Below are 13,829 nucleotides of genomic sequence, written 5' to 3' on the forward strand. Positions count from 1 at the left end.
GATCCGTGGCAGTTTACTAACTGGTACTATACAAAGATGTCTTCCTTTTCAAGTTTAATTTTTATTTCTGAGCATTTAAATCTAGAGAACAGTATTTGTGACTGGATTAGTAGGCCATGGTAATGTGTGGTAGATGTTATTATCACTTAAGCTGCTCAAAGAAAACTATGGCAACCTTGAAGCACAAAGGTACGAATTTGCATTTTATGCAAAAATTCAGGTTTTATTTTTACTTACTCGTACAATGGTGAGAGCTGATAATCGGGAACTTATACACAAACAAGAACTTTTGTATTCTACCTCTTAGCTGAACAAAAATACACACAATGTGGCATTATCATTAGGCAAGACTTGCTGTTTTACATTTCACACAAGAATACGATATTATCCTTTTTTGAACAAAATGCCCAGATTACTAAGGAAACCATCTTTGGAGGAAGTGTTTAATAAGCATATTTTATTTAAATAAATCCTCCAGGAGGAAATGGGAAAATTCACTGCCTTTACTTAGAAGGCGGCTGTGTAAGTAGTTATTTGTCAAATTTATCTGTGCAGCTCACCAACATTTCCTCCTTGGAATTATTTCCACATCACAGTTCCCAAAATGACTTTAAAGTCTTAAAATTCTGTGTCTCCTTTGGCTTGCTTCTCTCTTGATTCCACCCAGGCTTTATTAATGGTTCGCTTCATATCATCATCTCCATCTTCATAAATTTTCTTTAGAACATTCATTAATCCCTCACTAGGATCTGTTTCAGTGTCATAGGAGGGCTTTCTGTGAAAAAGAAAACACAATCAGTAATGGAGACAGACCTGTACCTAAATGATCCCATTTACTGCTATGGTCCTCCATATCATCCGTGCCTCTAATTCAACCAACGTCCAAGCAAGGCCAAGTAACTTCATATTCCTCATGTTTGTAATCTGGTAGTGAATGAGGTAACTGGGCACTGAGGATACAAGAGAAAGACATAGTCCTGTACTCCTTAATTTGTTCTACATTTAAAATCAAATCAGATACAGATAGTTGCTAACTCTACCAACCAAGTATACCGGGCTCAGGGGAGGAGTGAGAGGGAGGAGGAAGGCTAAAAGACTCAATATAGGACACTGCCAGTGCAGGACATTTCAAACAGAGGAACAATTTGACCTAGAATGGAAGTATCTTTAAATAAACACTTTTTAGGGCGCCTGGGTGGCTCAGTGGGTTAAGCCGCTGCCTTCGGCTCAGGTCATGATCTCAGGGTCCTGGGATCGAGTCCCGCATCAGGCTCTCTGCTCAGCAGGGAGCCTGCTTCCCTCTCTCTCTCTCTGTCTGCCTCTCCAATTTCTGTCAAATAAATAAATAAAATATTTAATAAATAGATAAACACTTTTTAGAATAGCCAATGAAAATACTCTCTTGCACTCTACACCAATGACAGTGAAACTAATTACATATGAGGAACTTCTGTGGAACTCAGAAAGTTGATCTAGGTATCTGGGCCTCTCTTGGAACTAATGAGATGGAATCTCTGGGAATGGACACAATCTATGTAGCAGCAGGACGGGTGGGGCACCCATGTGACTTAGATGGTTAAGCACCCAACTCTTGGTTTTGGTTTCGGCTCAAGCCACCACCATCTCAGGGTGAAGATGGAGCCCCATGTCAGGCTCCGTGCTGGGTATGGAACCTGCTTGGGACTCTTCTCTCCTGCTCTGCCACCTCCCCTGCACATGCTCACTCGCTCTCACATACTCACAAATGCACCACTGGCCAGGGTTAAGAACCAATGCAAGAGGGGTGCCTGGGTGGCTCAGTGGGTTAAAGCCTCTGCCTTCAGCTCAGGTCATGATCTCAGGGTCCTGGGATAGAGCCCCACATTGGGCTCTCTGCTCAGTGGGGAGCCTGCCTCCCTTCCTCTCTGCCTACTTGTGATCTCTGTCAAACAGGGTGGGGAGGGGGACACACACAATTCAAGAAAGTCAACCAAAATTAAAGCCCTCCATAAAAAGCAACTTGCTGGATCTATGCCCTCCTTAAAAACACTGGACATTGGGACGCCTGGGTGGCTCAGTTGGTTAAGCAGCTGCCTTCGGCTCAGGTCATGATCCCAGCGTCCTGGGATTGAGTCCCACATCGGGCTCCTTGCTCGGCAGGGAGCCTGCTTCTCCCTCTGCCTCTGCCTGCCTCTCTGTCTGCCTATGCTCGCTCTCTCTCCCCCTCTCTCTGACAAATAAATAAATAAAATCTTAAAAAAAAAAAACAAAAAACTGGACATGAAGAGGTGTCAATGGTCAAACTACTAGCCAGCTCTTATTCATAACAGCAAAGTATTAGAAATCTATAATCCCAGCAAAGAACATATTTAAATTCTTAAAGTAAACTTACTCTTTCTCTTTGCATTCTTTTTCAACCTGAGTCAAGTAGTCCCACCGTGTGTTTTCTGCTTTCTTTCTACATAAGATAAGAACAGTATCTGTCTTGACCTGGAAGAAGAGCAGAGTAAAGTAAAACTTACAACACATGGAGGTAAATAAGCATGATTATGTGGAAAACACTTACTCAGTCAAGTTACTATTATGTGCAGGACCTGTCGTAGGTTGTAGTAGTACATTTACAAATAGGACTCATGAAAGAGAGCATAAACAAGTAAAACTTCAAATATATTTAAGACAAGAAGGGGTTAATGGAGTTTGGAAGAGGAACTTCATTAGAAAAGGCCTCTGAGAGCACCTGGGTGGCTCAGTGGGTTGAGCCGCTGCCTTCGGCTCAGGTCTTGATCTCAGGGTCCTGAGATCGAGTCCCACATCGGGCTCTCTGCTCAGTGGGGAGCCTGCTTCCTCCTCTCTCTCTCTCTCTGCCTGCCTCTCTGCCTACTTGTGTTCTCTGTCAAATAAATAAATAAAATCTTTAAAAAAAAAATAAAAGAAAAGAAAAGGCCTCTGAGGTGAAACCTGAGCTGTGGCCCAAGATTCAGAGGAAGGGCACAGCAAGAAGTAAGGCTATCAAAGGCCATAAAATGGGATAATTTTGGAGTGTCTAATTAAAAAAAAATTTAATTTGGTGACTGAAAGAAGAGAATAATACAGTAAGAGTGATCAGAGACAGGCACAAATAAAAATAATATACAACTTTTTCAACAATGATCCATATAATTCCTAGGATTCTTTTGAGTATTTGTTCAACTCTGGGATTGATGGATAAAGAAGGAGCAGTGAGACACAAGCTAATTAATGTTATATTCTAGTACTGCCTTTTAACTGCTACAGAACAACGTAAACACAGATGGCAGAATGGTACAATGGTACGTCTACGTACAGATGCATTAAACCTTACTGAAGCAGAAAGATTATCTGAGTTAGTGAAAAGTGTGAACAGTAGTTTAAAAAGCCATTTATTTTTATAGGTTTTACTACTTTTAGTTAGGCTACGTGCTTAATTAAATCCCTTTATGTTATCAAAAATTTAGATAGTTTTCTGAGAATAGTTACCATTAATTTAAGTACTTTATATATATTCCCTTTCAGTATATAACTTCAACTTTGTAAAATTATTTCCATTGTACAAATGAGGAAACGGGCTCAGAATGCTTAAGTGAGCTGCTAAAAAGTCACAATTAGTAGGTGACAAAACTGACATGAAAACTCAAGTCTCACTCTTAACCAATTTTGAAAGTTTATTCCCTTCTTGATTTTAATGCAATATTTTTATAATAATCTATTCTTCTAAAGACAGGAGTTGAAATAAGGCCAGAAAGTTATTATTTTAGGTTTCTCTCACACAGCTACTTAATTCTGCCATTACAGTGCAATCAAAGGCAAAGACAACACAAAAAGTGAGCCCTGGCATTGTTCTAGTAATACAGCCATCAGACTACAGTTTGCTGATCCCTGTTACAGAGGATAAATTAATTCTAGTTCCTCTCAACTCTAAATCAACTGGGTTCAACTTAATGAGGTTTCACAACATAATGATAAAAAAAAGCAAACTTACTTTTTTTGAACTGCCTTCCACAGAGATGGGTTTTAAAAGATTGTTCACAATCATGGAGTAACTCTTCCCATTTAGATTCTTTACCAAAAGATCAAATGACCTATAATACAACAGTGAATACATTATCCCTGGCTCTATAAGACATGCTCTATAGCTCTTGTGGAAAAAAGCCACAAGTTTTATTTTAGGATGTTCAAATGGCCATCCTTGGTGTTAAGATTAGGCTCTTAAAGCAGGTGTAAAGGAGAACTCTAAATTTAAGCAGTTTTAGAAACTGCAAAGAAAAGAACCAGTAATAAAGCAACCGCTGACTTGGTGATCACTATTTCCCATCGCGAGAACTCACCTCTCTGTGAAGTGCACCTGCACGTTCTCAGTGGGGACTTGATGAACTCCAGTTAAGGTAATGTAGATTTTCACAAACTTATCTGACTGATCCCATCCTAGTAACAAAAAAGGGACATGAATAAAGTCTCACACTAGTTCTAGAACAGCAAGTGCATATTGCTCCTGAGCCTGGAGAAAACTAAATTCTAGTAATAGAAACATGGGAAAAATTAAAATACAAGAAACTTTCTAGATGGAGAAACTGAGCTTCATAGCAGTTATATAATCTATCCAAAGTTAGGTATCTAGCTTGTGGTAGAACTTCAATTCAAACCCAGGTTTCCTGAAAACAAAGCCTGTGGTTTTCTTATTCCTAAGAATAAGGAATATGATCATTACACATTAAGGTACCTCATTTTACTAACACCACACACAAAAAGAAACTCAAAATGAATTTAAGACCAAAATGTGAGACTTGAAACCATAAACTCCTAGAAGACAACACAGACAATAATGTCTCTGGCATTGGCCATAGCAACAGCTTTCTAGGTGGGGCTCCTGAGGCAAGGAAAACAAGAGCAAACGCAGTACTAAAGCTAAAATAAAAATTTCTGCATAAAAAAGGATCATCAGGGGCGTGCCAGAGGTCAAGGTCCCAAGGTCCTGGGATGAAGCCCTGCATCCGGCTCCCTGCTCACCTGGAAGCCTACTTCTCTCTCCCACTCCCCCTGCTTGTGTTTCCTTTCTGTCAAATAAATAAAATCTTTTAAAAAAATAAATTTAAAAAAAAAAAGATCATCAATAAAATGAAAAGGCAACCTACTGAATGGACGATATTTGCAAATGATCTATCTGATAAGGTGTTAATATGCAAAGTACAGAAAGAACTTGCATACAACTCCACAGCAAACCCCCAAACAATCCGATTAAAAAAGGCAGAGAGGACCTGAACAGACATTTCCCCAAAGATTACATTCAGGTAGCCAACAGACACATGAAGATACTCAACATCACTCATCATCAGGGAACTACCAACCAAAACTACAATGAGATGTCACCTTACCTGTCAGAATGGCTAGAATTAAAAAACAAACCAAAAAATCCCCAAAACATGAAATAACAGATGTGGGTATGGATGGATATGGAGAAAAAGGAACCCGTGTACACTGTTGGTGGGAATGTAAACTGCAACAGCCAGTGTGGAAAACAGGATGGAGGCTGCTCAGAAAATTTGAAACAGAAATACCATTATCATTTAGTAATTCCACTACTGGGTGTTTACTTGTGCAAAACAAAAACATAACTTTAAAAGGTACATATATCCCTATGTTTACTGCAGCATTATTTTTAAGAGCCAAAGAGGGAAGCAACCTAAGTGTCCATGAATGGGTGAAGATGTAGTATATATGACAACGGGAATTATTACTCAGCCATAAAAAAGAAAAGGACATCTTAACATCCACAACAGCAGGGAAGGACCTAGAGAGTATTAATGCTAAGTGAAGTAAGTCAAATACCGTATGATTTCATTTATATGTTGAATCTAAAAAAAACAAAAGCAGAAACAGACCCATAAATACTGAGAACAAACCAATGGTTGCGGGGGGTTAAGAGGAAGATCTAGGCACAGCAGTAAAGGGGAGTGGGAGGTACAGGTTTCTAGTTATGGAATGAATAAACTGGGAAGAATAAAAGGTACAGTGTAAGGAACATAGAGACAACACTGTAATAGCGTTGCACAGTGACACTTGCAGTGAGCACAACCTAGCAGAGATGCTGATCACTGTGCTGTACACCTGAAATGAATGTCTCACTGTGGGTCTGATGAGGGAACAGAAGGCAAGCTGAGGACAACTTAGAAGCTGACACCGGGCAACAGCCCCCCCCCCCCCACCATGGGATATGTGACATTCCTCAGGCATTTTTGGCTGCCTTAAAGGAAAAATAGTAAACTTGTAGAGATCACAATCCTGCAAGACCTGAGTCTCCTTCAGTTTACAAATATCCTAGTGATTTACAAGGCTGTTGTTCTTACCAACAGCCTAACTTCCAAAGACCCACAACTCCGTTCCAGAAACCCTAACATCATCTCCCCCGCCTCCCTAAAATTGAGGGAGCTGAGGCAGAGGGAAATGTAAATAAAGTTAAATTTCTTCTAAACCTAAAGCTCACTGATAAAGGATGTGTGACAGCAGGAGTGTGACATTACTCCTGCTCTATTACTCTCCCAACTATTTTTACTGTTAATGCCTTACTAAAAGGAAAACCACTTTAACTTGGTATCGGCACTTTAACTCTGGTATCTTGTAGGACCTCTTTAGCATAGGAAAGTTCTTTCAAACCCTCCCTTTTTCCTTACCTCCCCAACTCCACACCCCTCGCAAGCCCAGGGCCACAGCTCTTTCTGCCCACGGTCCTGTCCCTGTGCTTTAATAAACCACCATTTTGCACCAAAGATGTCTCAAGAATTCTTGCATGTAGTCGGCTCCAGATTCCACCCTGCTGAACCTCACTTATATTCTAAAACTTCATCAGGTCAACTATACTCAAAAAAATTAAAAGCAGCTCATTTTCTTTTTGTGAAAATTTGTAGAATTCTCTACTGAAGTAAATGTATTCTCTACTAAAGAGAATTCTCTATTAAAGTAGATGTAGGGGTGCCTGGGTGGCCCAGTGAGTTAAGCAGCTGCCTTGGGCTTAGGTCATGATCCCAGAGTGCTGGGATCGAGCTCCGCATCGGGCTCCCTGCTCAGCGGAGAGCCTGCTTCTCCCTCTCCCTGCCTTTCTGCCTACTTGTGCTATCTCTATCAAATAAATAAAAATCTTTAATAATTTTTTAAAAAGTAGATGTACTATAGAATTCTCTACTAAACTGGATGTCTAAACATTCTCTAATTTCATAATCATTTCTACTTAAACAGTTCAAAGGCAATCACTACTTTCTCAATTCCCTCCACTGACACAGTAAAATATAGTCCAAATCACCCAAATCTAATCTGACGAACCTAGATAAATTCTGTCAACCAAAAACATACAAACTTCACATAAAGTGAATAAAAATGTTTATGTATTTGTTGTATATATAGGCTCTCTATATATCCCTGACCGTTCCTTAAGTTCCATAGAGTGCTACAGAACAGAAATGTAGTGTTAATCCAAAAAGACATTCTAGAGGGTTCAGCAGACCTTCATCTAGTTTCTTCCCATTCACTGAGTTCATCTTCCACATTGAGAACAGTTTCTCCCTTAACACAAATCATGGTTGCTGGGTATATGCCATAATCCTACGAGCTCAGACCAGCTTCCTGTAGTCACGTAAGTAAACAGCATAGCTCCTTACCGTACTATACTACATCTCTTTTTAAAAAGATTTTGTTATATGAAAGAGAGCACACAAGATGGGGGAGGGTCAGAGGGAGCAGCAGACCTCCCAACTCTGGGATCATGATCTGAGCTGAAGGGAGTCACTTAACCAACAATGCCATCCAGGTGCCCACTATACTACATCTCTTAAACACAACACACACTGCTTTTCCTTATGACAACAGGGAAAACACAAGCTGCCTCTCATGGCTCTAAGCATGTCCTCTGCTCACACAATCCCCTCCCTTTTCTTATACTCGCCAAACTCACCCTTCAAACTCAAATGTGTTAAGTCTCCATTTCCTTCTTCAGTCTTCCATTTCAGGTTTCTGCTACATCAGCTGTATTCCCACAAAACTTCACACACCTCTATTCACTTTGTTCAAGCAAGTATTAAGCAATTACTATGTGCTAGATACTGGGAGCAGAAAGAAAAATGACTGTCCCTCCCCTTAAGAGAGCTCATCAGATTCAAGTTGCACTGTTCCAAAATTATCTGAGAGAAAATGGTATCATTACATGTAATAGTATTAGTTGTATGTCTTTGTCCTAACCACACCATGAGCAAGGACTGGGTCTTGGTCACTACTGTATATCCACAAGCCCAAGCACAACAGTGGCACAGATTGGGCACTCAAAAATGTTTCTCGAATTTGCCTAAATTCCTTTCCATAGATAATACTGGTGGTTGTCTGGAAAAGTAAAATCCAAACAGAATTAAAATAAAGAGCTGTGTTCCTTATATGTTCAACAATATTTCAGAATAGGTTCATTCTTGTTGCTACTCACACAGAATCACCTTGCTCTTGTTGACAGCTTTTAAATCTATTCTTTACTTTTTCATCTCCTCCAAAGCATCTTAATAAAGTAACAACAAGTCTTCTCTTTCAAACTACCAAAATCAAACACTGAGACTATTTCAGTATTAGTGGGTCACTACTCAGGAATAAGTTGCTGGCAGGCAAAAAGAGCTGGATGTAGAATAGGGAGTCATACCGTAATTACTGATTTTCACTGTATATCCTGTTGTAATGGGAGCAACCACAGCAGCTGGCTTTTCATTGTCAAGAAGTTCTGCTTTTCTCTGTGATTTCTGCTGCATCTTGTTCTTGATCTCTGTCTCAATCTTGGATTTTTCAGCTGTAAGGGCATCACGTACTCTTTTTCTAGAGGTCTTTTCCAGCAACACCTTTACCTCTTCTAGATCTTTCTGTAGCTATGTTAAAACAGAAGATAAGTTAGTTATGATAAATAAAACAACAGCTGGATATTGTGCCTGTTGGTCATTCAGTTTACCGAAGAGTTAAGAATTAAGAGATTCATTTAAATTTTCTAGGGTTGGATTGCAACCTGAAATTCTTTTCTCCAGCCTACTGAACTGTAAATAACTGAAGCTTCCTATTTTTTTTTTAAAGGAAAACTTGTAGTAACATAATTAATCAAGCTTAAATTTTCCAGTTTGTTTGTTGTTATAAGCCTGTTTTAGAACATGTTATTTACAAAATACTGTTGTGGGTGCCTGGGTGGCTCAGTGGGTTAAGCCGCTGCCTTCGGCTCAGGTCATGATCTCAGGGTCCTGGGATCGAGTCCTGCATCGGGCTCTCTGCTCGGCAGGAAGCCTGCTTCCCTCTCTCTCTGCCTGCCTCTCTGTCTGCTTGTGATCTCTCTCTGTGAAATAAATAAATAAAATCTTAAAAAAAAAATACTGTTGTGATTCATAAAAGTTCAATGAAGGAATCTCAAAAAAAATTATGGATTTCCTTATGACATCTGTTCATAGTCATCAGGTATTAGGATGAGCAAATACACAAATGAAAACCGATGAGCAAATACACAATGAACAAGGTGAAATGCTACAGCAACTTTACAGAGATAGTCTACTTTCTATGGTGGTTCCTCACTGGTTCCTACCCCAAATACTACAAATAAAAAAGCTTAAGCTTTTTAAAAGATTAAAAAAACAGACACATATTTCTGATTTTAAGATAAAGTCTTGTTCTCAATCTCCAGGTTAACACTGCACTCAAAAGTCTGGGTCTTAGTTGCCCCGTAGAAGAGAAAAACCTAGACAAAAAACCCAAACGGCGGCACAGTCCTGGATCACTGAAAAAAACCACCTGTTCTTTTCTCCTCTTGCCAATATACTGCTTACCAGGTGTCTATTTCTACTTGCTAGAGAGATGGCCAACATTTTATGAAGTTCAAGAGTTAAAGACACTATGAGATAATCAGCTTAAAAATCTTTTCTCCATTATCTTCTGACATACTGCAAATACATAAGATCCTTACAAACAAGGGTTTCATTTTTCAAAATTCTGGCTTGGTAATAGTAATATGACATTATACACTGTAGCCTCAGAGCATATAAAAAACCTCAATATAAAAATATTCACATGTTTGATAACTCAGTATAATGTCCAAGTAGAATTCTGAAGTCTTTGTTTTAGAAGTCTTACAAAATGTAGTAAAAAGAAAAACAATCACTTTTCACCCTAAGTCTTTTATTATCTCATTTAACTCTGATGCCCTTATTTCACTTACTTGTAACTATGAGGATGGTAAATACAAAGTCCAACTGTGGCAGTCTCCTGTCTTATCTACTCCCCTAACCCCCCAAAACTCACATTGCTAAAACAAAAAATCCTGCAATTTCATCTTCTGAGCACAGAACTAAGATGCTTTCATTCAATGCAGTATCTTATCATGGTCTAAAAATTCACACTGATTTTACTATCAATATGATAAAAATCTTGAAATGTAAAATCGGTATATCTGTTCCTGAATAAGGATTCAGTTAACAAAACAGAAAATATATCAAGTCTTAACATGTTAATATTTCTTGACTGGCAAGGAATCCTTTCTCTAGTAGGCTTCTTAAACTCTGAGAATTAAGCAAGGGATCCTCAAGCCCTCTTTCCAGCCAGTTTTGAAAAGGAAGGAGTCACTGTTAAGTCTGAAGCAATCTCCCAATAGGCCTGTTTTTAATTCCACAGTTTTGTTATTTGCAGACCTGAAACCAGTAAAATCGATCCCTTTGGAACTTTTCCAGCACACAGGAGTTTCTCATCTAATTTACCTTGGCATTCATTTGTTCTCCTTATGCAAAATCTCAATCCCTTTCATCCCCACCCATTAACACATTCAAGCTTTATCTTACCTATTTCTGAGTTCACCAGGAAGCATTAAAACCAAAGTGCTCAAAATAAGCAAAGGACTTGAACACAGCCATCAAGCACAAGAAAAGATGCTCAACATCCTTAGTCATTTAGGAAATGCACATCAAAATCACAACAGAATGCCACTTCACACCCACTAAAACATCCACAAAACCACCCCCTAAAATAACACCTGTTAAGAGGGTGGGCCGATATTGGTACCCAACTTGTGGGAATGGAAACTGGTGCAGCCACTTTGAAAAGAGTTCCCATGCTCCTATAAGTCCACTCGTGGGTATATACCTCACAGAACTGAAAATACATGTCCACATAAGGAGTGGTACACTGTATTCACAGCAGTACAGTTCCTAATAGCCAAAATTCGATCGTCCAAATGTCCGTCAACTGGTAAGGATAAACAAAATGTGGCATATCCATATAATGGAACATTATTTGGACATAAAAAGGAACACATGCCACACTGTGGATGAACTAGAGATCCTGTTAAGTGAAAAAAGCCAAAAGCAAAATGCCATATTCTGTAAGATTCCATTTATATTTAATGTCCAGAATTGGCAAATCCATAGAGACAAAGTAATTAGTGGCAGCCTCAAGGAGGGGAAGTAGGAAGAGACTGCTTTACAGACAGACACTTAATACTTTTCTTTTGGGGACAGAATGATAAAAATGTGGAATTATACAGTAGTGACAGTGATGCAACACTGCATGTACTAAAAATACACTTTATAAAACGGTTAAACAATGTATTTTATATCAAAGAAAAACAAACACTGAAGTGTCCCTAAGTGTGTATTTTTTCAAGTACCTCAACCGAGAAAAATCCCTTATGTTGCAGAGGTTTAATGACTGAGCTGTCCACGTGTGTAACTGTAAAGTCACTGCAGAGACCGTTTCCTCAGGGCACATGGAAACCAAGGCGTATTTCTGTAACACGTTAACATAAACCTGGGGCAAGGTATCCAGTATAATACACACACACACACACATTTTCTTCATTTAAAGATGTTTAGACTTCCAAACCAAGTTTGAGATTTCTCCAACTTGTTCATATTGAGAAAACCATTTTCAGAAAACAAATCTATTAATAATCAACACTTTCCCGTGAATAATAGTACCATGTAGCGACACCCTACTGAGGCCAGGAAAGAGCAAATCAGATATTATTCCCACTTGGTAACTGTTCAAGCTAATAAGCCTTCCAAAAAGTTAAGCCGCCCCGTTCAGAGTTCACAGAGCTTGAGAGAGAGAGAAAGGCTATTTCCCACCGATAGTTACAACTTTCCAACTCATTTATTTTTAAAACGCATACAGCACATTGCTGCTTGACACGCACTCTTTTCAACACTTAGGACTATTCGCGGGTCTCTCTGAAATGGACACTACTGCGGCCCAGAGACGCGCCACAACTCGCCCAAAGCAACCCAGCTGTGCGTTGAGAAAACAGCCCTAGAAGTCAAGTGCTGGGGGCTGACTGCTCACCCGACCCTCGGCTTCTGCAATCTGCCTGAAGGAACCTTCAGGTCCCCGGCTCGTTTTGCGCGAGCGGACGGAGCCTGAGGAAAACGTGAAGGTGACCAGCTCGCCAAGGTCCACCGCAGGCACTACCTGCAGCCGGGGACCGCGACACAGCCCGGATCACCCTGCCCGCGGGCACGAATCGCCCGCACGGCCGGGGCTGGGCGGCGGGTGTCCATCGGCAACTTTCCCGGGGCCACAGAGGCCGGATGCCGGACGCCGGAAGCCGGCAGAGGCCGCTGCAGGCGGGCGGCCGAGGCGAAGCTCGGAGACCCGGCGACACCGCAGGGAACCTGGGAGGCGGCCGCCGGGCACCTCAGCTCGGGAAACAGGGCCGAGGGCGGGGGGCGGGAGCGAGTTCCGAGCGACAGCGCTCGACACACCGCGCGGTCGAGTGAGGAAGATGAAGCCGTCCCCTTACCTCTTCCAACGCTGAAGCCATGGTCGGGCTGGTCAAGCAAGGCCCGAGCTGCAGACGCGCAGGGGAGAGAACAGGAAACACCACACCGAACGCGCTTTCCCCGGACGCCGGCCCCACCCGCACGAGTCGCAGCACCCCAAGCCTGCGCGCACACCAGACCCGGCGCGAGACACGGCCCGCCTCCCGCACGCGGCGCCTCTGGAACCTTCGCGAGTCCGTCGCCGCCGCACCGCCCCCAAACCCGCGCGCGCGCGCGCCGCCTGCCTCGCTTAGCTCCGCCCCGCCGAACCTCGCCCCACCCCTTAGACCGAGCCTTCTAGCAACGCTCAACTCTCGCGAGCAAACCAACATCTCGAGAAGAGTAACGCCTCTTCCTCTCTGCCCGGGCAACTGTACGTATTATACCTTGACCTCGCGTGTCCCGGCTGCGCAGTCGCAGCTCAGAACCGCTCGTTGACGTACCTTAACCCAACCCCGGAAATAACGTACTGGTCTTCGGGATCGAAATCGGAAGTTGATTAGAAAGTCAGCTGATTCCGTCCCTTCTAGGGCACCGGGTTGGCTAGGCAGCCATCTTGTCCGAGGTTAATTTGTGAGCGTCTGTGAGAAAAGGACCAAAAAGGGGGACAAGGGGCAGCATTTTTACGTTGAAACAGAAAAGAATGAAGACATTTAGCGTAGAGGACCCTGAAGGGAATAGTTCGGTTTTTCAGTGGGTTATGACCCTCTGGAGTCATCATCGCGATTTAACAACTGCGATATGGTGGCGTCATCACCTAGCGCTGTCAGAGGTGAGGTTGCTCTGGCCACGTGACGGGACCCAGTAGAGCAGCCAAGGGTTAAAGTGGCTAATGCCAGACGCCCCCACCAGTCTTCCGCCGCAGTTGTGGCCCCGCCTTTTTTGTTGACTGTTGAAGTGGTGATACGGTACTTCCGAAACCTTCACCGAACATTCTGCAACTCTCTAGTTCTAACCCCGGTTTGAATTGGATTTAACTGAGGCTGTTAACCAGAGAAAATGTAGGCCGAGTTTTTCGGGGATTACATTATG

The 13,829-nt window shown here is 41.7% G+C and overlaps 1 protein-coding gene across 1 annotated transcript; it reads right to left on the reverse strand.

The window, feature by feature from the left end:
* Positions 1 to 202: 202 nt before the first annotated feature.
* Positions 203 to 12,995, reverse strand: LOC122918663 (calcyclin binding protein). The gene is made up of 6 exons (XM_044267365.1): positions 12,779 to 12,995; positions 8,663 to 8,882; positions 4,323 to 4,419; positions 3,977 to 4,076; positions 2,372 to 2,469; positions 203 to 775 (listed from the first exon to the last, which is right to left on the reverse strand). Exons 1-6 carry the CDS (start codon positions 12,797 to 12,799, stop codon positions 619 to 621), a joined length of 693 nt encoding a protein of 230 aa, XP_044123300.1. The 5' UTR covers positions 12,800 to 12,995; the 3' UTR covers positions 203 to 618.
* Positions 12,996 to 13,829: the final 834 nt, after the last annotated feature.

Source organism: Neovison vison, chromosome 10, assembly GCF_020171115.1.
Source record: "Neovison vison isolate M4711 chromosome 10, ASM_NN_V1, whole genome shotgun sequence".
Lineage (NCBI taxonomy): Eukaryota > Metazoa > Chordata > Mammalia > Carnivora > Mustelidae > Neogale > Neogale vison.